Here is a 25,504-nt window from a genome sequence, read left to right on the forward strand (position 1 = left end):
CAGTAATAACCCATTCGACGTAATGAACTTCATCTGAAAGTGCTGACTCAAAAGTATTTGATCTAACAAGTAGCTATCTCAAAGTGAAAAATAAACTCTTGAGTTGTCTTAGATTTTCCTTTCAAATTCCTATGGTGGGACTTCCCTGGTGGTCCAGTGGTTAAGAATCTGCCTTGCAATGCAAGGGGCTTGGATGGGATCCCTGATTGGGGAACTGAGATCCCACAGTCTGTGGGGCAACTTAGCCCATTTGCTACAACTAGAGAGTCCATGAAGCAGCAAAACATCCGGTGTGTCGCAACTAAGCCCTGACGCAGCCAAACAAAGAAATATTTTAAAAAAACAACAAAAAACCAAACCCTCCCATGGTTGTTAGCCACAACTCACAATAGAGGGTCACCAGCAGGAGATTTCCAGACCATGTGCAGAGAGGCCTAGTCCATCACACCAGCTGAATCTCTCAGAGCTACTCCGCTGTATACAGCTAAGCCCTGGGGCTGGGTTTCTGAGACGATGGCAGAAAGAACACATGGCAGAAAACACGGCCCACTGTGGAAATGGGCAGTGGAGCCCGTGAAGGTCTGCAAATACAATTTGAACTTGTAACTCGGCACAGGTATTAAAATATGTGTCACCTTTCATCACCTTAAGAGCAAACCAACACTAAAAGCTTCTGCAAGATCTTTTATATTACACCGTAGAGTAAAAACTGTAGTCAATGTTCGGATAGTTGAAAGAGCACAAACACTACAAAGTGTAACCAACATGGTTCTATTAAAAACTGTTGTCAACTCTGGCATTCAAGGACAGCAATACAATATTTTCTTTACAAAGCAACCAATATAAAAATCTGCAAATGCCATAAATTCATTTATAGGCTATTATTTTCACATAAGCATGTCACTCGATTCTTTCCATTCCTTCTTTCTTTCCATTCTCTCCCGAGGTATTTTTTTGTGGTTTATTTTTATTGTACTGCTGGATGCATTTATCTTTGATCACCCTTTCCTAAAATGATTTTTAAAGATCTGCAAAAAGTTTTTATTGCATAGGACACTATTCATGACACCGAGATTGGGAACTGCAAATATGTGGCATTGGAACAAGTCTTAGAAATACTGCATTTTAAGAATCTGTTACAGACTTTTTTTTACAGTTTGTCTCTTTTAAAAAAAAATTGAAGTTACAGCTAAGAGTTAACTACGTACAGTGAAGCAGTTTGGGAATGTTAGAGATTAGAAAATACGCTGAATGATACAAAGGAGGAAAAAAAAGCCATAATTCTTGCTGGCTATATATTGTATTGCCTTCAAAAGCAACTGTACAGGTTGTAATCAGTTCATAGTTAAATATTTCTACTAATCTGTTTTGGGAGAGCAAATGTCTTTCAAGGTTTCCAGTTCCTCTATAAGCTTCTTGTTTTGAACTTCCAGCACCGCGACTCGACTCTCCAGACACTTGACATATTCTTTCTTTCGACGTCGACATTCTTTAGCAGCTTCCCTGAAAGAAAATAGAAAGCAAAAGGGCAAACAAAACATTTTTTCGCATGCACGCTACTGACAAGGAGGCTGAAGGAGGCTTGGGAAGTGTGATCATGGTTGCATTCCCCATCCTGGGACAAGAGGTCTCGTTCAATTTCAAACACTAAAGCCAAACTGGGTTCTCAAGGGTCACCGGGGTCCCTTCCACAAGTCATTCCACATGGCAATTAGTAGCATGGCTGCACCTCCTGCCTTGATTAGAGTTCAGAGCAAACAAGGTCCGAGTCAAAGACAGTTACTCTGCTTTATGGCAATAAAGATCTTTGAGGGCCTTGAGTTCCTCAATGAGGGTCTTGTTTTGGTTTTCAAGCACAGCCACGCGGTTTTCAAGACACTTGACATATTCTTTCTTCTTCCTGCGACACTCCCGGGCAGCTTCCCTGGAACCAACACAAGGCAAGTGACAAGGGGAACAATCTCTCAGCGCAGTCCAGAGCGGCCCCCCGGGCTCAACCACCAGGCGGTCCTCGGTCAGGTCTGGAGAGAGCCGCACGACAGCTGTGACCAAGCACGTGCCTGGGCGTGTGGTCACCCTCAGCCAGCAGGAGCGATGGCAGAGCGACAACAACTGGCCCGGCATCTGTGGTACCAGGTGTTTCCTTAGGGCACATGGCCCATGGTCACAGGGACCAGAGAGGTTTTCAGTAACCAAAATGATAGGAACACATCCCCACATGAATTTCTACCAAAAAAAAAAATTACAGATCTGTTCAATTCTCTTAACTATCTTTGTCCACCAAAAGCTACATGTTCCATCACGAGTTAACTTGGATCAAAAATGATTAAAAAAATTAATCCTCAGCAACCTTAAACCTCAGTATGGGAGGTTATTATTCTTCAAGACTAAATCTCAGTTAAGACAAGATCAACTGGGACGGCAAGCAATAATTTATTGGCTGGAAAAACAACACAGATAAGAATAACAGGTCATGCACATTCTCATAAACCAAAATTAAAGGGACTCAGCTTTTGAAAATTAAAGGAGAGAAGACAGGGTACAGAATACAACCCTCAGTAATTCAGACAACTTAAACCTGGACATGTGAGAATGCCATGACAGAAATCATGGAAAGGACATGAGACATACCTCTGCAAACCAGGACTGCAAGCAGTGCAGACACGCCCAGAGGAAGGCCAGACCAGCAGCCAAAGCAACACACACAGATGAACCCACGAGCCGAGTCAGCTACTTTCACGCGTAACCCCACCAAAAAACAATGGACACAGCCAGCATTTTCTCTCCTCCTCTTTTTTTTTCAAGGAGGGAGAAGGTGGCAACCACATCATTTAACTCCTCTGCAGAAGATACCCTTTGATCACAGCTTTATTTTGGAGCATTCCTTTGAGAAGAACTGCCTTTCGGGTACTCATTGTATCAAAAAGCCTACGTTGAAACAGATAATTCAAATATATAAACAAAAGTTGTGTCGAATGTCTAATTACCAACTACGGTAATGCCAGTTACCTCTGCTGCAATCCTGAACTAGGATTGACATATGCAACACACTTGGCCGATTCTGTTTTATGTTTGGGGATAGTTGATGCTCACTAACAACTGGTTATCTGTGTTTTCTCTGTGGGAATTAAGGGTCAGCAGAAGAGAGACCTTGAAATCCCAACGAACTGCAGGAAAAGATCAAGCCTTACTGCCTAGCTGGGAACAATGCCGTCACCCTGTGAATTTAAGATGTTCTCAGACTTCTCAACCAGTTAACAGAAAAATTAAGTGTAAAAGTGAGCCCAATCTGATAAACACAGATTAAGTTAATCTAAATGATTCACATGGCAAAGTCAAGAGTAACTCCAATCACACTTGGCAGTTTGGGAGCATAATTCAACTCTTTCACAAAGAAATGAAAATATATTTCTGAATACCAAGCTTTTCATGATTAAATCATCATATGGAATTCTAGATCTGGAAGGAAGATAGTCATTTTATAAAACAAGTTACCATGAAAGGAAATTTTAAATATTGAAGAGCAGTGTCGTGGGATGTCTAATTTTTCAAATTTTATTTACCAAGGTCAACTATTTCTAGTGAAATGTCCATACTTCGTGTTTCATGTGTCTGCCTGCATGTTACCAGAGTCAAAATGTTCTAGGCACAGGACTATTTCTAGTGAAATATTCATACTTCACGTTTTGTGCGTCTGCATGCATGTTACCAGAGTCAAATGTTCTAGGCACAAAGCTCTGGATGGTCATACCAGTAGGTGGTACATTCCTAAGTTGTCTCAGCTACGGAAAACACCTGTTTCTTCTATTAATAGTTAGCTCAGCTTTCAGGTCTTGCATTTGTCTGAAGATACCCTTGGCGTGGAGAAGAAATACACAGCAAAGAGGAAACGCTGACAAGCTTGTTAAAAAAATAAAAACCGTCGTGGGATTGGTAGAAATACAATTAAGTATCTATTATGAATGCCAGCCAAAGAATTTAGTCTTTTTAGAGAGAGAATGTGTAACAGGTCTTTTACATGAATAAGTCAGTCCTACGTGTCTCTACATGGTGGGGCTATGGGTAATTTTAATTCTTTCTGTAAGGCCATACAACTAAATGTGCAGCTGACACCAAGGTCTCTTGCAGGTGACCTCAGTGTTAGTGCTGTGTGGGCTCTGGGTAAAGACAACCTGAACGCACTTCCAGGTTCTGGGCAGTTTGGGCTGTGTGATTTTAGCCAGCTTGTTACCTGACCTCTCTGAATCTCAGCTGCTCATCTGTAAAGTAAGGAGAATGTGTATGTGTGTATGCTCAGTCATGTCTGACTCTTTGCAACCCCATGGACTGTAGCCCACTAGGCTCCTCTGTCCATGGGATCTCCCAGGCATGAATACTGGAGTGGGTAACCATTCTCTTCTCAGAGTATCTTCCCGACCCAGGGATCGAACCTAGGTCTCCTGCATTGCAGGCAGATTCTTTATGGTCTGAGCCACCAGGGAAGCCCATGAAAAGTAAGGAGAATAACTAGACCTATTCTCATGTGAAAGCTGTGTGCCTGCGAGTTAAAGAAATGGTAAAAACAAGCATTGAAAACTTGCTCAAAGCATTTGTCATCTGCTTTTCTCTTGTCCTGCTCTGAAACTGAAATCTCAAAGCTAAAATAGACCCTTCTCAGAATTCCTCGCACCTAGAGACTGTCTCAGTTATTTCAAGCCCAGAAAATATGCAAGAACATGTGAGAAAATGAGAGAGGGAACTAGAAGTATATGTACTACAGGAGGTATCTCTACGTGGTGGGGCTGTGGGTAATTTTAATTCTTCCTCTTGCTTTGTCCCTGCACTCAGCGAGAATTTTTCAGAATAGACTGTACTTTGGTATAATAGAGAAAAAACGAAGTTACAAAATGGATAGAAAACTACATGTAAAAGACTTAGAAAATTCTGAACTCATACTCAAATTTATTTTGCTCATAAAGAAGCTTTTTTTTTTTTTTTTTTTTTTACAGGATCTTTAACAAGTCAGAGGGGTGGGATGGGGTGGGATGGGGTGGGAGGTGGGAAGAAGGTTCAAGAGGAACGGGACATATGTATGCGTATGGCTGATTCATGCTGATGTATGGCAGAAACCAACACAATCTTGTAAAACAATTATTCTCCAATTAAAAAATAAATAAAAAACAAGTCAGGCAATCATTTTATTTCAGTCTTTTTGTATAAAGTATAGAAGTACTTCATTATCATCATCGAACCATTTTCTAAGGTTTTCATTGTATCTGAATGTCTTATTTCATAATAATGATAATTATATTGACCATACTAATTGACAAATTAAATAATGATAATTTTTTAAAATATTGATTATTTTAATTTTTATTGAGTATAGTTGCTAAGAAGCTTAAAATTACTTATCACCTATTTCACAAAGTAAATACCAAGTATAAAATGAATCTTTATTTGTAATAAAGTCCTTCTGTTGTCATTAAAAAAATTTAATGTTTCATTTAGATATTACCCTACAACACAGGGGGATGTACCTCGGCTGATGAAAGAGTTTCACGGCTGGAACTCTGATTAGAAAACTTACCTATGAGCACAAGCAGAGCAGGAGTCTACACAGAATGCCACAAAACACGTAACATGGGAGAAATAGCTGAGGACTGTAGGAAATGACAGGTCCCCTACATGGCCGCAGTCCCTGATGGGACGCCTTACCTGTTTTTCATTAGCCTCAGCTCCCGTTTGCGTGTCGCTTCCTCTGCTAGCTGCTGGGGACTGTGCAGGCTTCCAGGGGAGGCAGCCATCACCACTCCCTGTGGCAAAGCAGTAGTCGGAGCTCGGATCTGGTAAGTCGGCATGTCGCCAGTGGCAGCTGCAAGGAAACAAAATGGCACAAGTCATAAACAATTTCCCACTTGATATATTTTATATAAAGTTTACCTGGAAATAACCACCTTCTTTTTACAAGTTGTGAGAGGTGATCTTGCTAATGTTTAAGATGACTGTTCAGGGCATTATAGAAATCTTAGGTATGAAAGATCTCATGAGCATTTGGAACAATGATACTCAGGATGGTCTATACATTTAATAGAAAAATGCCCTAACACTTTTTAGAAAGTTTTTTTTTTTTTAAATCAAAGGCTAAAGTAGGGAGACTTTTGAATTAATAGTTCATTTAGCCTAAAATCAGTGGTGTGCTGATACATATTTAACCGCAAGCTCTCCAGGAGGGAAAAAAAGCCCTGGTCTGTAGTGTTTATCGAATCCCAGGATGTGAACACTTTCACCATGGCCAGTTTCAAGCTACCAGTGTGACTTCACTAGATGTAGAGGAGGAAAGACATACTACAGTAAGGGGCACACCATGGAGACAAAACAGATATAAATAACCTCAAGATCATGGATATAATTATTAGAAAGGATGAGTTTTAAGTGTTTATTAATGTAATTTATTTGTTAAGTTTATGTGTATTATCAATACATCTAATTTTTACTGATAACTGTTTTTGCAGTCAGTTCATAAAAATCCTGAAAATGTAATCATCAGTACCAGCAAACCAGTGGGAGCTGCTCCTTGCACATCACTGCAAGAATGTTATTTAAGCAGAACATCTGTATCCTCTGAATAGCCCAGTGAAGAGATTTTCCCATAGCCTACATCACACCTGAAACAGTTCCTGAAAATCTTTAAGTGCAAGTGTTATTAACAGATGATGACTAACTGGGCTGCTGGAAGGAAAATACTCGCTTACTGTATTTTCCGCTTAAAAACAAGAACAAAATAAGAAACAGGAAAGCTCTACTTAAAACTGGTTTCTCTGCAGAATAATAATTTTTGTCTTTCCTAGGTTCCTTGGAATAATAACACATTTCTAAGCAATCATTTTTTAAAAACACATTTTCTAATTATAATATAATCATAGCTAAGTGATAAATTTAAATATTTAGTATTCAGACTGAATACTAAAAGTCCTCAAAGTGTCCTGATTTCAAAGTTTGTCTATCCACTGCCATAAACACAGCTTCCTAGAAAGGACAGATGGATTTAAGTCATGAAACATTTTTTTACCACCAACTTTTCAACTTTGAGAATGAATGATCCATAGTTAATCTGACATTCATTTTGATGAGATATTGCAAAATGCATGCTCTCTCTAAGTTAAATGCAAGAAAGGTTTAAAAAGTTATCAAATTCTATAAAAATTGGTCTGAACCTAGTGCCAATCAAAATATGAAAGGCATCATCACTATGTGTCATTGAAATGTATTATACCCATTGAGTAAGAAACAAAACTTTACCCGAAAGGGAGACAAAGACTTTCTCACTAAAGTGGAATATTATTACTGAAAATAGCCAACCAGTTTAAAAGGTTCATCAAAAATGATCTATGTGCTTCTTTTGGATATATACCAGGGTTTTTTTTCCCTCTAGGGCTTGAGAATTAAGTGAAAGAATAAAAATATGGCTTTGAGTGAAGATAACAAGATCTTTGTAAAATTAACAAAACCACTTATAAATTTCTCCCTTCTGTATATAGTTTAATAAACAATCATGATAAACAGGAACTGTGATAGATATAACAATCAGTAGCAAAATTCAATATTAGTAAACTTGGGAAAAATCCTAAATTTATTTTTGTGACTATTTAAAACACTGTATACACAGATGTCTTATTATATGTCGCAGAAAATTTTGAAATATTTTGAAATTATTTAAGAAGATATTTTAAAAAATCAGTTGTAAACTGTTAACTTCCTTAAGATTTTTAAGAAAAACTTCAAATCATATTGCCAGGGGAACTAGAACGGTGCACAGAACACCACAGTGGTCTCCTTTCTCTGTACTCACATCAGGGGAAGGTGGTTGAGGGTTAATAAAGGTTAAACAATAGAACAGCTGGAGGCGACAGAGGCTTTCTAAAATTGGAACAATGGCCTGTGACGAATGAGAAGTTCTTGTGTCATCCCTGTGCTGACATTTGCAGGCGGCAAGGATGCAGACCTTGGTCTAGGGTTGCTCTGGCCAAACACTGCTCACAAAGAGTGCAATAAAAATTAGCAGCAAGGCCCAGAGGGGTTCAGGATGCTTGCTCTAGTTTTGTATATATCTGCTATTTTTGGTACTGTAAGTTAGAGCAGACTGGTTATGTGATATACAAAAGTTAAAGAGCATCCATTTTTTAAAAAAGGAAAAGGAGTAGGGGGAGGAATATTTTGCAGGTGAAAAAATAAAGTTCATTCACTGGTCTTAAAGCCAGAAATGTTTCTAAACTTGTGCCTGTTTCCAAAAGCTGAAACTACCCTCCAAGGGCCAAACTTGGCACCGTGAAGAAGAGCGGCACTTTTTAAAGAAGTATTCTTAAAACATTTTGAGCAACAGCTCCGGAAAAAATACAGCTATAAAATGATATCTTGGAAAGGAATGTTGTATTTGGATGTATCAGTTGTAGATTATTCGCTAACAAAACTAAGTTTTATTATACTTTTTCAGACCTAGAATATATTCATTCTATCTCCTTCAACAAAAAATCACCCTGCAGTGCATTAGTTCAAGCCACAGATAGGAATTAATGTAAATTAGTAAGAATTAGCATCAATTCCTATAATATCCCCAATAATTTATGTGATGGTGCTATTCTAATGTCTAATGGTTACTGAATAAGGATCAAAGATGAATTCCATATATTGAAAATATGATCTTATTAGTAAGCATGTTAGTAAGATATGGGCAAAGAGAATCTTTTGTTTTAAGGAAATTCAAATGTCAAAAAGTTTTGTTTTTGAAACAAGTTATCAAAAAGTTTTTGTCTTAGCTTTACTTTTCAGCGAAGTGATTCAGTGGTAATAAAGCAGGTCAGATGTTGAGGATCACAGTTCAAAGAAACCTATTAGATTCTTCGGTGTCACACTCTGATCCATGGATTCTTACAAAGGCCAATTCCTATTCCTTCTAACTACTAAAAGTGCCCAAATTATTTTTCATTCCAGAATTTCACTGTACACATTATTTCTGAAAATAAGTAGACCATGTGTGGGGGCTTTAACCTCATGATCAACGAAAAACAAGGAAAAGATATTGATACACTAATTTTATTCTAAGGCTGCAAACTTTAAAGACAAGTCAGGGACATCTTTTTTACCTTGGTATCCCCTAGAATCTAGCTCGGTCTTTGATACTGTAAGTGCCTAGTGAGTTTACATGTGTACCACACGGAGTAAAATGTAAACTTCCTGGGGTTTTGCAAAAGTCCACTGTCATTTAGAATGTCTAACATAAGCAATATTAATTATAAGACCATAATGAGCTATTGTTATTATAGCTAAGTCTTTAACACTAAGCCATGGAAAGCCCGATAAGGTGCCATGTGTTGATTCAGGCTTCTTGATAAAAGGCACTATTTCTTCAGTCTTCCCTTAGGTAGTGGTCATCTAACCTGGCATTTTAGAAGGAGAGAAGTTCTATTTATAGTGCGATTCCAACCATCTAACTCCTGACATGAAAAAAAGAAATGTTTAGGTTTAGTATCAATATTTCATGAGAAAGAAAATTCCTAGAACTCTCACTTCTGGTCAGTAACTTCATACCTCTCTTCGCAAGCTTTAAACACGGTACAGCAGAAAAAGCATGGGGCTTGGAGTTGGGGTTCTAGTCAGCTCTGCCACTTACCAGCCATGTGACTTGGGGCAAGTTCAGTTTCCTCATCTGTAAAATGGGGATACATGGTCTCATTTAATACTCACAATAAACCCTGTAATGTATGTCAAAGTGTCTAGCACAGTGCCTGGCACATGGTAGGTTTTCAGCAAATGTTAGTTCCCTTCCTCTTCCCTTCCTTAAGTTCTGAAAGACAATATTCCAGATTATGCTTATACTGTATATTAGTTCAAAGGCATATAACAACCATAAATATATTTCCCCCTGGAGTTTCCCTTCTAACAAACCTGGGTAATAGAAATGGTTGAAATGTGTGGCTCTTATTCCTTATTGTGCTTTTTAAAAAATATGCCTCTTAAAAAACTTATAAAATTTCTACTATAAAAATTTATACTATATATTCTATCCCCTTAGAGAATAAATTATTAAGCAATAATAGAAAACATCCTTCTTAAGGTGTATAGTCATTTAAAAGAGAACCTCAAAGGTGGAGAATCACAAATAAACAGATGGTACAATCTTATCAGCCTGGTGATGAGAAAACTGTCGAAGGTGCTTGTTTCTTTCTAACAAAGAAAAGAGGAAACCCAGCCAAATGCCTAGCTTGATAACTTCCAGAGTGAAACGATTTACCAACACCCCTATTGATGGTGATATCATTTGCTTATTTATTGAGTTCTCTGAGCACATTAACTGAATAAAGATCTCTTTTTCTACACACAGCTCCTACCTTCATGTGTCACGTTGCTCTATGTGCCCAATCCCAAACACACTGGAGAAATGCAAGCAATGGAGGTGACTTAGCAGTCATACTGGTTAGCACGGGTTGCTTGCCCTGGCTCCAGCAAAGCAACAGCATCCTCATTTTCCTTTTCTGGTCCTCTTCCTCCCTGCCACCACACCAGGACTCAAAATGTCCAGACCAGGCGTGTCCTCGCCTGCTGTCTCACACCACCCAAAACCTCCCCTCCTCCACTGCCCCCCACTTTTCCCAGGTAAATGAAGTCCTATGTAAATGTAACTAAATACTGAACACTTTCAAATTTGTTATAATTCCTGTAACACATAGACCCCATAGAATTGAGCCAGTACTATTTTTCATTAAGTTATCCATAAGGGACCTTCCTGAATTGTTTATTAAGTAAAATTCTTCAAGTGAAAAAAAAAGTCCATGTAAAAGATGAAATTATGAATATTAAAATTTAAAGTTCTATACAATAGCAAATATATACTCTATCATCCTAGGAGAGTAAGAATAAATATTCTAGAAAAAAACAACATGATATGGTGTGAACAGGACCCAACAAGGAGTCTGAAAATCCAAAAGAGTTCATCGCTTGCTAACTCTGTGAGCTAGAAGAGCTTCACCCACTCTCATCCCTGTTCAGTTAGATGCAAATAAGGGTAACATCATCCGCAGTCAGTACCTCAATGACAAAGCATGGAAAGTGCTTCTCCTCTCACCTATCTAAACATGGTTTCCTCAGTGGGGACTTTCCCATTCCCTTAACCCTGTTAGCTGCTTCTTGTGGTCTCTCATGCTCTGCCAGCTTTCTTATAGCACTCGCCACATTTGTATTTATTTGTAACAGTAACTTACAGATTGTTTTTAAGTTTACATAAATGCAAAGTATCATAATTATTTTATTAGGCAACATATTCATATAGGCATATAAAACTGGGCAAAGTGAAACAAGCATCCAAAATTGTATTTCATTAAAATGTTTTTTCAAAAATAGTGGGAAAATAACACAATGGCAATTTCTATATACTTTCCATGCAGTTACAGCCTGATCCAAAACATTTTTTCATGTGAAAATCTCCAAACAAAAACCTTTTCCAGCAGCCCCTTTTCACAAAGGTGAAATATATCCTTATTCTCATGCATCAAATATTAATTAAGATACTATTTTCCAAATTTGAATAAGTTGTAACTTTTTAACAATTCAGAAATCCAGGCTGAATACCATGACAAAAACTATTTCTGATAAAAATTTAAAGTATAACCAACAGAATCAATCATATAATTCTATAAACCATGGATATTCACTCTCACATTCAATTCCATGATCCTCCTAAAACCTTTTCCAGGCCAATCATTATTCTGGAGCCTGATTCTGGTCTAGATAAGCTTTTCAAACTGTAAGTTGTAGACCATAAGTAATTCATTAGTTTCATGGGTCAAGAATGGCATTAAAAAAAAGAATAGAATACACAAGTATATCACAGAGCGTAAGCACTATTTTTGAAACTGTTTTATATAAAGGTACTTGTTTTATATAAACACACACACACACAAAGTCTACTGCAGCATGATGTCAAATGTGCATCATGGTCAAACCGGGTGGGGATGATCCCCTGGAGAAAGGAACAGCAACCCACTCCAGTATTCTTGCCTGGAGAATCCCATGGACAGAGAAGCTTGGTGGGCCATAGTCCATAGGGTCACAAAGAGTCGGACAGGACTGAAGAGACTTAGCACACGTGGTCAAAAAGTTGGCAAGTCAAAGATCCAGTTCCATCCACTCCCTTCAAAATCCTAATGGAGAGGGGGTGAAACTGAGAGTCCAAAGGTGGGGCCCAGAGCTGCACTACTGCCTTCAAAAGGCCCCTTAAACCCTGGGTTTTGGGAGCTCCTCAAAAAAGCAAATAAAATACGCTTTTCATTCTCAAATAGCATTTTAAACAGAACTGATTCTGTGAGAACTGACCAGATTTCCAAAAATAATGATTTCTGAAGACACAATGAGGTCTTGTGAAAAACGTTTGAGATTTTTAAAATTTCAGCATTCTGAAAATTTTAAATTGGAATGGGTAAATCAGGTATAAGCATTGTGGGGAAAACTGTGAGAAAAAAATCTTTTCAAGGATAGTAGTATGTTCACTCTGTAAACATAAATGTTCTCTTATTTACAAGCAATGGTTAAAAATGTATGCACATTTTTACTTTAAAATTTAATGTTTAAATATACTCTAGTTATTCTCCAATCATTTAATTTTATTTTTTGCTATGATTTGTTTCCCATGTTTGGACATGAAAATTGGAATTAAAGGCTTAGTAAAGAAAAATACACACCAACTAATGATTTTTAGAAAATAAATGCATGCACAAAAATGCCTTTGGTCCTAAAATCATAATGACATGCAGTGTTTGAGGTTAAGTCCATCTATCTCTTACAATAAGTCTGTCATCTGAGGGCTTCTGTAATCTATAGCACTTCCAAAACCTCAACCTCACAAAAACTTCTTTGAGAAAAACAATTTAACACAGGCTTTACTTGCTCAAGACAATGGAATGTTCCCTTTGGGAAGAGAGCGAGATCCACCGAGAGAACAGCTAAAAGGTGTTTACAGTAACCCTGTCTTAAGAATTTCGGCTGCAAGTTTAGTATGGGTCTGGCACTCAACTGCAAGTCACTGAATCACAAGCATTACCTGTAACTGAGAGCATCAACCCCGGGAAGAAGTGAAGGCGGGGGTGGGGTAGGTGGGGGGCGGCCAATCAAAGACTTGCACTCCCCGGGCCAAGCACGAGCGGGCGCTCGGTCCCCAGGCACCTGCGCAGGCTGCTTGGCCCCGCCGGGCACACACTTACCTGCGGCGCAACGTGATGGCAAGGCTCACGGGACCTGCTGGGAGCTAAGGGCGCCGTCGGGGAGGGTGGCCGCCCCCACCTGCGCGCGGCCGAGCGGAAAGAACTGAGTCAATTACGGCGTGACACGGACTGACGTCAGCGTGCAGCTCGCCTGCAGTTTAACTTTCCACTCCCCGCTGCACCGATTCCAGGAAATGTAATGACGTAGGCCCTCTGAACCCGGTGAGCTGAGCAGCAGACCGTTTTCCACAGGACGGAAGGAACGGCAGGCTCACCAACACCCTTGACGCACTGGGTTCCTTATTCTGTTTTGCAGCTACATTTGAACACAGCGTGAAAAAAATCGGAAGCTGACTTTGACTTTTTTTTTTTTAACAACTTGAACAGAATGTGTGTTTCACTCGCAGCTGCATTGGATCTGCAACAGGTTGCAGATGAATCAACAGCTTATTTTAGTAGAGCAAATGGAGAGAGAGAGGGGGGCGTGGGGTGGGGGCTGGGGGGCGGCGGATTACCGCTTTGGCTAAGGAAGCAGCTCAGTACTGAGGAAAGAAGCAACTACACTCGGATGCCTTCACAGGGTGCCGAGCAGATACGGTTACAGATTAGAAGAAACATCTTACTTCTCAGCTACTAGAAAGTTGATACTTTGGGAAACACTGAAGAGGTCCCTAAATAATTTTTCTAAACTTTAAAAACAATTCTGCGGAATGTAAACCCCTCTTTAAAATTCTTACCTGTTTCATCCCCAGTTACAGCCATGATGGGCTTCTGCATACAGCACCGCCTGGCTTCCCCTACCGCGGGTCCACATAAAGTGTTCCAAACCAGCAAGCTCGTGCGGTGTGAGTAGGAGTACTGACATCACAATGACATCACTAGCCTATCACTGCCATCAATTTGCTTTGTCACACACGAGCTCACTGAAACCAAACCCTATTAAAACCCTTCCTGTAATAAATCATCTCAGTGTTCTAGTTCCTCATTTTACATAAAAATCGAGTTGGGCTCTGGCAAAAAAAAAAAAAAAAACAACCATTTTATTAGCATTAAAAGTTACCTGGTTGTTTTTTATGGGGCTACTTTTAATTATTGTTATGTCCAATGTTTCTAAGTAAGCAAAGTAGGCATAAACCTTAAATATTTTTCTTAACTCATAGATAAAAAGCACTTAACAGATTAAAAAAAAAATTGACAATCAGCCCAGAAAAATGCTGTGAAATACACAGAAGTGTATTTCATTGACGCTTCTAAACTCACCAGGTAAGGAATACCCAGCCACCTTAGTTGACTTAATAAATTTTTATTTGCTACAATACCATAAAATCCAGCTGTTCCTAGGATGACAGAGAATTTGCTAATTTCACTTGAAGGAAATGCATACTGAAATTTTAAAAATTCACTCTGCCAAAAGTATTATATAAATTCCTCCAGAAAAATTAGATTGAATCATATGAATTAGCTGATAATTAACCTTTTTGGCCCATAAAATAGCAATTTCATGTGGCTCAATCTAATATGCTATTTTGCTCAATTAAAATCCCTTGAAAAGAATTTTGTGGTTTATAAAGCTCATAAATAAATCACAATTACTATTCATACATTTAAAAAAATACATCCAGTTTTATTTGGATCACTTAGTAAAGGTTCAGCATATGAAGAGCTGGATCATTGCTGGAAATTTAACAATTACAAAGTTAGACAAAAGACTGGCACATGTTCAACAGAAAAACAGACTACAGCCCTGGGGAAGAAAATCATCTACATCACTCCTGCACAAAAATAAGTGATCTGTCACTGATCTTCTACCCTTATCAGTGGGCTTACAAAGTCCATTCCCTGTAGGACTAGGATTCAATTCAATGTTACCTCAGTGAAAGGGTATTCATTCCACTACCTCCTTCTTGCTTTATTCAATGAAGTACTTCTAGTAAGGCAGAGACTTCACATTCAGACACTTGGGAGGCAAAACATGATGAAGGATCCATGGTTCTAGTAATTTTCCGAAGCACATAAACTAAAGACATCCTGACGAAGTAAGAGTCTGGAGACCAATGGAGAGTCCATGAGGGACTCTTTTCCATCCCAGCCATGACTGAGGGCTTGGGTTCAGGACTGTTGATCAACTTTTATTTCAAATTTGAGAAAGTTCACATTGATTTTAATCTCAACATATCTTTAAATTGGCACTTGGTTGCTCAAACCTATCTGTGTAAAAAAAAAGTGTGTGTGGGGGGTACATCCCTGGTGGTCCAGTGGCTAAGACTCCCAATACAGGGGGCTTAGGTTTGATCCCTGGTCAGGGAACTAGATCCTGCATGCCGCAGCTAAGACTCAGAGGAGCCAAGTAAATAAATAGAAATATATTTTTTAAAAAGAGTAGAGGAAGGAAAGGAAGAAGAGGGGTTGGTTGCTTGGCTGACTACTGCTATTGGTACAGTTTTAATAAATCCCCTGGACTAGATAAACTTGGTTAATCAGCACATGGAACTAGTTAGTAACATTTTTACAGAGAGAGACTATTTCACTTTCGTTCAATAAATGGTTATCGAACATTACACGTCAGGGGTCCCAGCAGCCAAATGTAGAAGGTTGAGGAAGGCTGCCTAGGAAAGTGTTTCTCAGCATGAAGTGATGGGGGAAGTGCTCCTGCCAGGGTGAACGGCTTGAGGTGAGGCCCCTAGCGGGGAGAGGGCACATGGCACAGGACAGGAAAGGAAAGGAACTCTGCACAGAAGAGGGACAAGTGTAGGGAGAAGTCCAGTGAGGAAGGAAAGCCTGGATCAAGCAGAGGCTTGGGCTTTGTCAGGGACTCTGACTCTAACAAGTAACAGGGTTACTTGTAACACAAGGGTTTTGAGCAGAAGAGGTTGACGTGCTTACACACTTGAAAATTTTACAAACACTACTCTGAACTGCAGAAGGGAGAGCAGAATGGGAAAGAGGAAATGCTGGAGACACAGACTTTTGTTCCTAAGAAACATTAGTAGCTCCCAAAATCACTGGGAAGGATGAGTAAAGGGAGCCTAGCTAAACTTTCAGGAGCAATCCAAAACACCAGGTCAACAAGGGAGCTGCTGCTTCTGGCATGAGGAAGAAAATCAGGGTGCTGCTCCATAGCCGCCAGCTTCAGGGCAGCCACTGGGCAGTGGCCAGGGATCGCCAAGGTCCGGAAAGAGGACTGTGTCAGTGGATGTGGGGAGGAATGAAGAGATGGGCTCTTTAGCAAGGAGGAGGGATGAAGACGGGGCGAGAGAGTGACAGGTGACACCCAGGATTCCGCATGAAGTAACAGGATGGACAGTTACTGAATGAAATAGGGTAACAAGGGGAGGTGGGGTGGGAAAAATTAATGTGGGGTTTTGGACTTTAGGCACAAAGAGATGTGAGCCAGGAGCAGGGATGAGGTAATCCGGAGAGAGCACTCAAGCCAGGCGGAAGAGGGCCCAGGATGCAGCCTGAGCACCACCACAACCACCAGCACCTGGGAGCTGGGCGGAGGGGACCGGAAGAGGGGCAGGGCTACCCAGGAAGTGAAAGAAGCAGAGGTCAGCAGTGCTAAATACTGCAGAGGGAGGGGGTCATTGATATGACGCCAAAGACAATAAAACTAGTACTATTCCTATCTAACTCAAGCAAAGTAAAAAAGTACAGGTAATCAGCATAATTACAGGACCATAGGTGTAGCTTATTCAGATGATCCAGAATGCCTTTGTATTATTATTAAATTTTCATCTAAACGGTTTAGAAATAAAAGTATGAAACACTGCCAGACCCCTGGGATCTAGAAAGCTGTTTAAGAAGTAGTCATTTATAAACTTCTGTTGTATAGGAACACTTTGCATTCAAAAGCATTATGTGGCATACTGTGGGGAAAAAAAAAAAGATGAGGACAGAGACTCACAGGGAAACTGCTGTGACCTTTCAAGGGGCTGACAGGGTGGAAGGTGGACAGAGAGTAAGACAAGAACGCCCACAGACCCTGCTATGTTTAAGGAAGAAGTAGAACCCCTGGCCACCATTATTTTTCAGATGAAGAAGGAGAAGATAAAAGTAAAGGCAAGGAGAAAGAACAAGAGGAAAATTTATTTTTATCTTATTTGTGTTTGATATAAACATTCATGTAGGATCACAGGGAGATTCACCAAGAGTCAGAATATTATTAGCAGTAGAAGTAATTAGAGTTTTAGCAAGGTTCATAGATAAAAGATAAACTTAAAAAAAACACACACAATTATTTCTCTATACCAGCAACCAGAAAATGTAACAAAGAGCTACCACTCTTAATAACAAAAACAAAAACCCAACCCCACCAAGTATTTTAAGAATTGAACACTGTTCAGAGTATGAGAGGACCCCGCCCCCATGGAGAAAATTTTAAACTGTTACAAGAAGTTAAGATCTGAATAAGTTATGCTCTGTTTGGTGGGAATATAAATTGGTGCAGCCACTATGGAGAACACTATGGAGGGTCCTCAAAAAATGAAGAATCAAACTACCCTATGATCCAGCAATCCTACTTCTGGGTATTTATCTGAAGAAAATAAAAATACTATCTCAAAAAGATATCTACACCCTCATGTTCACTGCAGCAATAATTACAATAGCCAAAACATGGAAACAATCTAAGTGTCTATCGACAGATAAATAATTAAATAAGATGTGGTATATGTGTATATATATATTTTTTTTTTTTTCAGTCAACTGTAAAAAAGAAGGAAATTCTGCCATTTGTGATAGCACAGATGGACCCTGAGAAGAGCATTATGCTAAGTAAAATCAGTCAGACAGAGAAAGACAAATGCTGGATGATACCACTTATATGTGAAATTTAAACAAACAAAACTCAGACTCAAAGACAAAGAGAGCAGACTGGTGGATGCCAAAGGTGGGGCATGGGGGAGAGCAAAAAAGGGTGAAGGGGATGTCAAAAGGTACAAATTCTAGTTATAAAATAAGTCCCAGGAATGTAAAGTACAAATTGGTGACTAGAGTTACTAACATTGTGTTGTATGTTTGGAAGGTACTAAGAGTAAGTCTTAAAGGTCCTCAGCACACACACACAAAAAAGTCTGTAACTATACACGGTTAAGTATGTTATAATAAATAGCCTTAACACAGCGATCACTAGCTGTGACTGTACAAATGTAGGATCATTATGTTGTATACCTGAAATTAACAAAAATGTTATGTGTCAGGTATACCTCAATAAAAAAAAAGACTTCAGTTCTCCCTAAGTCAATTGATAAATTAAGTGTAATCTCATCATTGGTTTTCTTAATGTATTATACTATTAATATTTAGAAATTCAACCTTATTCCCAATGCATATGAGAGAACTATAGTTCACAAAAGCAAAAATAGCACTACAAACAGAAAGTTAAAAAGACAAAAAAGGGGTGCTTGTTCTGTGACAACAAAAGCAGTGTAGTGCTGGCATGCAGCAGCGAGAGTGCTGAGACATTTCACGACTGCACAAGGCCTACTTGCTGCACAGTTAAGATGGCGCGTAACTGGCTGCGTATGCGGAGAGAAAAAAATAAAAACAGGTTTTCACCCAACGCTACACACAGAGGTGGATCACAGGTAGATTAACAACGTAATGTGAAAGGTACCATAAAGCTGACAGAATCAATGCAGAAAAATATCCTTTGTGACTTATTGAAGAAAAAGACTTGTTAACACACCCCCCCCTAAATATAAGACTTATGTGTGTATTATTGATGCACAACACAAAACATTTTAAAAAAACTCTCCTTCTTAAAGTAGCAAGTTTTCAGTAGATTTTCCATATTAAAAAAAGATAAAAGGAAAAGAAATGAGAGCATTCTTTATGATTTTTCATTTAGGTATAAAGGATTTATGAGTATCAGATAAATAGAATGGGTGCTTTAATTTTATATTTAAAAGAAAACATTAAAGCACTGGGTAAATACTACTGATTTTTTTAACTCCATAAATATCACCAGTTTAGCTTTTCATACACTTTTATTATACTCCATACAGTGCCCCAAATACTTCAGAGTAAATCTAAATTATCAAAAGACTCATCGATTGTAATCTTCTGTTTTCTATACTTGCAAAACTTTCAAACTAAAAGAACTGATGTTACTCCCCACCCTTAAAATTAGTGCAAATAGACCAAGGGGAGTTTTTTGAAAGTTGCATTGAACACATTATAGTTATTTGAGCACAACTGAATGAAATAAAAAATACTGTATACTCAATTTTCATTGAAATCTTAGGTTACCCTAAAAACTTAAGGGTATATATCACATACCCTTAAGTGAATGAAGAGTGCATTAAGAATACCCTTAATGAAGAGTGCTTCATTTCACTCCTCTTAGCTTTAACGAGAGATAGAATAGGTACCTCAGAATTCAAATGTACTAAAAATGCTCGAAAGAAAGCACAAAATCAGCATTTGTTTTTGAAATAAGATGTCTAGAAAGTAGGCTTGAGTGTAACAACCGGGGAAAAACCCAAATTCAGTGCATTGTGGACTGAATACTTAAGTCTTCCTAAGACTAGGTACTAAAAACATATTCGGTACATTTCTAATACCCAGAGGAAGAATATTTACTTAAAAACTTCATGTTTCCAACTTCTTTTTTTCCACTGTTACTCTGAATTTAACTTTAGAGCCAATAAAATCTGCTAAAAATTGAAAACTGTATAGTTTATTTAACTTTTGGTTTAGTATGCTAAAATACTTCTCCAAGCCTTTTTAAGTCCTCTCTATCCCCACTCCCTCCCCAAATCTACATCCTGTATGTTTCAGAGAACTATGAAATCACCACCAAATGGCGTGCTCTAGTAACCCACAGGTATTCTAAATGTATTAGATGAATGACATATACCTTGAACCACCACCTGGCTGCCTGGGACAAAGAACTGCTGTGTGCCATCTGCTGACTGTGCTGCGTACTGCACAATTGTAGCACCTGGTGGAGGAGCTCCTGAATTTGTCATTGTTAATGCCTGCAGTCCCTGAACACCATCAGATCCTGGGTTAGAAATCTGGATTGTTCCACCTTGGGCTATAGCAACTTAACAGAAAAAGAAAAGAAGTATTAGAGAATTTCAAGATTTGTTCTTAACAACCCCATATTGGAAGAATATATACTCTGGACCTATATATGACCAAAGCTTCTCATTCTTAAGTTACCCTTAATTCTCTATGCTAGATTGATCAAGGGACCCTCCTTCATAGGACTACACACTGGAAAAGCTCAAAACACTTGAAAATGTCTTATATTCAGAATTGCCTGAAATACACAGAACTCAAGGAGTTCTTCCTCCTCCCTGGCACCCATATATATATATATATATATATAGTATTTAAGAGGAAGAATGGAGATGCTGGCAGGGATAAAGTCCAGGTTTTGACTTTCTCCTTTCTTTCTCATATATTATTAGTTATAAACAACATTCTTCTAAGATTTAAGAAATGGTCAGTTAAATTCCATCAAGCATCATAATTACAATAAAGTTGTACCTTCAGCTAACTACTTGTCTAATTTATCATCAAAAGTACCTTTTAATGGAATATATATTTAATATATAGCTTTAAAGCCTATATGTATTTATTAAAATATATGTGTAATTATATATTTAATAAAACATATGTGTGTGTATATACATTTAGACATGAGGTTTTAAAGTGCAAGTCTATAAAACTGTAACTTTTTACCATTTTGATTATGTCAGGAGAATCCTGAGATATAAAATGCTAAGTCGGAAAGAACCTCAAAAGGTAACTGTATGGAAAGAATTTGTGCTACAGTATTTACCTCTACAAAATATCTTAAATAACTGTAGCTATGGCAAAAGATATGAGGTAGACTTCCCTTAAATATAGAGGCTTACCAACCATGTTTAAAAGCTGACATATTAACAGAAAGTTTCAAAAGAATAACTGATCAAATGTTATGTTTTAAAATTTTACTCTAATAGACAAAGAAGTACTATTGAAAATATCTGAGAGCTCTATATACTTTAATATAAAGATGACTCCGTGTTTTAGTTTAGACACTAGAGGTTAAGTGGAACAAGGGCTAGTCTTTAAAAAAAAAAAAAAATCACATATAAACCAGCTAACTAGACTTTACAATGAAGATAGAAGTTAACACATAATCAGAGTAACATGACCCTTATAATTTAATGTAAGTGCCCTTCAGGAATGCTGTGGTAGTGTCTAAGGTAGATTCTGAATATTTCAGAGTCATTTTCTAACTCTGTTATGGCATCTAAGCAAAGGTGACAATCTGATCGGATAAACCTGTCAGAACTATTAGTAACAATAACCACCACCACCACCACCACATCTTCAGTTCTTTGACCTAAAGTTCTAGGGCCAACATAGAAAGATGAGTTAACATTTTTAAAAAAGATTTCAACACAGAGGCACTATCTGGTTTTAGCTCACTGGCAGGCTACCACAAGATTGATAGAAACTGAAGAATCAGTTACCAAAATGTCAATAGTTGAGAAACTCTGAAGCAATCTCACTTTATTTGTCTCGTTCATCTACAGCATTATATTTTGTACACATTTTCAAAACAACATTTCACCATGACTGTCCAAAGATTTCAAGGGTCTCAGGACTCACTCTTAATAATAAAAGGGTTTGAGAGAAATCTAAAAAAGAAGAGATATCGCCTCCTTGGATCTTCATGGCTGGACATGAATGAATGTCATATGTTGTTATATATTTGAGTGCATATTTTCAGTTGATAGTTGGATGTCAAAGAAACAGTGCTTTATAAAGAACAGGCATGGGCAGTGTACCCACCATGTTAAGAAGCACAGAGCCTAGCACACAGCACGCACTCAATAAATATGATTGATGAGTGAATGGCTATCATTTCCTCAAGACAGGACAGATTAAAAACTTAAGCCACATGTGAGTGTCGAAGAGTTAAAGTATGGTTTCAAATTGTAATTATAGAACTTAATTTTCCATATTGACAATATTATCAAGCTTTTCAACTAGTAACAGATCTGAGTTGTTACTTCCAAGGATAAGAACCATGAAATAGGTAGATAAAGATCCTTTCTTTCTTCTTTATACTTCCTTTTTTTTACTCTTTTAGTTTTCAATGTTTTCCCAATAGATCTAACCAAATTTCTTTGCTTTCACGCTGTGAAAAACTGAATCTGTTCTTATCATTTTATTTTTCTGATCATCATATAATTAGACATGAAAAACAAAAAGACAAGGAGGCACACAGAAGCTGGCTCTAGAGAGAAAATGTTTCTACTGATGAGTCTTGTCCTTTAGCCTTTTATTTTTTTATATCAAAGGCACTCTTGAGTTTGGCATAAGCAAATGACAGAGGGCTCTCCCATTTAAAAATATTATCTCTCAACTGACAATATCCCCAATGCTGAAAGATTTCTCAGTGCTTCAGGATACCAGAAATAGGCTTTGTGAGCATGTGTGTTTATATTCAAAAGATGTGAGGAGGAAACTTTTTAGGTTACAGAAATTTTCAAGGATAGCATAAGATGTTTTCAATAAACACATCAATATAAATTAAGTAGTAGGAAAAACAAAAATGAAATTAACTGAGTGAGTTTAGTCATATCTTAGCTAATTATTAACTTTATAAACTTATGGAAATTTTTTAGTGAACATAAAAGGTAAAAGAATTTTGTGTCAGTTATTTGCCCTACCCGCTTATTCCAAACTTTTTTTTGTGGGGGGGTGGGGAGGTCTGGAGTATTTTAAAACCAATCTCAGACATCAGGTCTGGCAAATCATTTTAAAATAAAATCACTGGCCCATATCAAGGCCATTAGGAACCAATGAAAATAAAATAGCTTTGTATTTCCTACTGATTCCTAGGTCCTTGGGGACCTCGGTTTTACTGATGCTCTTTTGGACTGAAAGGGCTGCCCTGGTGGCTCAGACAGTAAAGAATCCACTTGCAATGCAGGAGACTTAGGTTTGATCCCTGGGTCAGGAAGATCCCCTGGAGAAGGGAATGGCTACCCATTAAGTATTCTTGCCTGGAGAATTCCATGAACAGAGCAGCCTGGTGGGCATGCAACTGTGGCATAAAAACTTATACTTATGGCCACTTTATTGTTCGTAATGGAGAGCCTACACGGGCCTGTGTATAGTGGTTAGGATGCAAGCAGAGGTAAAGTAGTGTGTTATTTTAGGCCACTTAACACATGTACACTTATTTTCCTCTTCTAAGTAAGCCTTAATAACATTACGATTTGATGAAATAATCTCAACTGAAGGAAAACCGAATGGTAAGATTCCATGATCAGTTAAATTCTGCGTCACTGTCCTTTCTGAGCTGACTCAAGCCTGATGTATACTACCCACTTATAGTCGTGGCGGCAGAGGTTAAGCTCTGGTGTTCCAGTTGCTCTGGGATACGCCTAACTTTCTGTCCCCTAAAGTCTCAGGTGAACTTCACCCCATAATTAAGTAGGTCACTCTACTCTACACCCACAGACTGAATGTTGAACACACTGACCTTACATTAAAAAAAAAAAGTTTGTCTACAGAGAGTTTAATTCATTAGTTAAGAAGTGTTTTTCCACTAAGTCAGTTTTAGTGGTTACACTGATGTCTTCATATACATTCTGACATAGCCATGATATTTAGTTTCAAATCAGAATTAACAAGTATGGTCTCCCTAACTCCAACTTACCATATCCCATGGTAACCAGGATGATACCATACCAACTAGTCTAGGCAATGAATTCTTTAAAAATTCTTGGTATAAAAAACTGTTTAAAAAAATCTGCTACTTCTACTATTCACTGCCATGGCACACTTCTTTTCTTAGAGGAAGTAGTATCACTGAAGCAAGGAAAACACTACTTATAGGATGAAAATTCAAGAACTTTGGTAAAAAAAATTTAATTAAAAAATAAAATTTTAAAGGCGTATATAATCAATAAAGGAGGAAGAGAAAAATAAGGATGGAAACTGAAAAAAAAATTCATGACCAAATGAGGAAGAAGCAAAATTTAAGATTTCATCTGACCTCTTTTCACATGATACATCTTTTTAAATCTAAATCTGTATATATGAGCTAATTCAAACTACAGGATCTTCCTTATAGCTCAGACTGTAAAGAATCTGCCTGCAATGAAGAAGACCCAGGTTTGATCCCTGGGTCGGAAAGATCCTCTGGAGAAGGGAATGGCAACCCACTCCAGTATTCTTGCCTGGAGAATCCCATGGACAGAGGAGTCTGGCGAGCCAGTCCATGGGGTCGCAAAGAGTCGGACACAACCAAGCAACTAACACTACCACTACTACTATATATGAGCTAATTCAAACACATAAACATGTAAATGTTTAATTACTTACAATTTACAATTTAAAACCATCTTTATTCCAACTGCATTGAAAGGATTCATAAATAAAACCTCATTGAATGAACTTTAAAAAGGAATAGCCAAAAAAAAAGAAAGAACAGGCCTTATTCCAGTGAATTCTCAGAATGAAATTCAAAAAGTGAGCACAACACAGAAACTGTGAGTACCTGAAAGACTAAAACAGCTGGGTGCTACAAGAACAGCAACACCAAAGTTAAAGAACCAGATTTACACTAAGCAGATACCATCCAAAGTCTGCTTTGCAACGTACCTTGGGAGCACAGAAGCAAAGTCATTCCTAACAGTAATAAATGCAACTGCATTTACTTTGGAATGCACAAGCCGATCATGCCAATTCCTCTATGAAGAAATGGAATGGGTGTTTATTCATTCGAGCTTCCTGAGAATTCTGAATTCTTCAAGCAGGCCACAAAGGTCACAGAAACCTTTCTTCATAATGGTGGATTCAGGATGGACTTACTTACCGTTAGCATACAGATGAGTTAATAGAGACTCACTCTAACAAGATTCCTAGGAAAACAAAGTAGGAGCAAGAAAAGAGACAGAGATATTTAGGAAAAAATAATCTGAAGTCTTGGATGATAGCCCTTAACTGGTAAGGGAAGAAGTAGGGTTAGCTCGACAATGGATTAAAAAAAAAAATTGTCTTTAGAGAAAATTTAATGAAGAAACTTCAAACATTTAAATTTCTTTACCTGCAACAGCACAAATAGAATAACCACAACTTCTGTTCATGAATTCATTCCCACTCAATGCATGTCACGCAGCAAGTAACATTCTTTGCTAATTCTAAGACAGTCTGAACCACCATTGTTCAGAAATAGTCTCTTGAGACAAATCACAGTTTCTTTGACCAGAATGACTTAATTGGCATACAGCAAACCTGTGACTAACATCAGTACTTCC

The 25,504-nt window shown here is 38.1% G+C and overlaps 1 protein-coding gene across 23 annotated transcripts in view; it reads right to left on the reverse strand.

The window, feature by feature from the left end:
* Window positions 1-755: 755 nt before the first annotated feature.
* The window catches only part of CREM (cAMP responsive element modulator), a 67,755-nt gene continuing 43,006 nt past the window's right edge, over window positions 756-25,504 (reverse strand). For 9 of the 23 annotated variants that reach the window (XM_070802013.1, XM_070802014.1, XM_019972977.2 and 6 more), the window contains 4 exons: window positions 20,089-20,277; window positions 9,647-9,682; window positions 5,695-5,851; window positions 756-1,924 (listed from right to left, as the gene is read on the reverse strand). In XM_070802013.1, coding sequence (XP_070658114.1) covers window positions 1,780-1,924; window positions 5,695-5,851; window positions 9,647-9,682; window positions 20,089-20,277 — 527 coding nt within the window. In that variant the 3' untranslated portion in view covers window positions 756-1,779. Of the gene's footprint in view, window positions 1,925-5,694; window positions 5,852-9,646; window positions 9,683-9,720; window positions 9,821-13,229; window positions 13,612-13,966; window positions 14,130-20,088; window positions 20,278-25,504 lie in introns of those variants that run through there. The other 14 variants (XM_070802016.1, XM_070802028.1, XM_070802024.1 and 11 more) reach the window with 12 other exon arrangements.

The sequence above is a fragment of the Bos indicus genome, chromosome 13 (assembly GCF_029378745.1).
Source record: "Bos indicus isolate NIAB-ARS_2022 breed Sahiwal x Tharparkar chromosome 13, NIAB-ARS_B.indTharparkar_mat_pri_1.0, whole genome shotgun sequence".
NCBI classification, from domain to species: Eukaryota; Metazoa; Chordata; class Mammalia; order Artiodactyla; family Bovidae; genus Bos; species Bos indicus.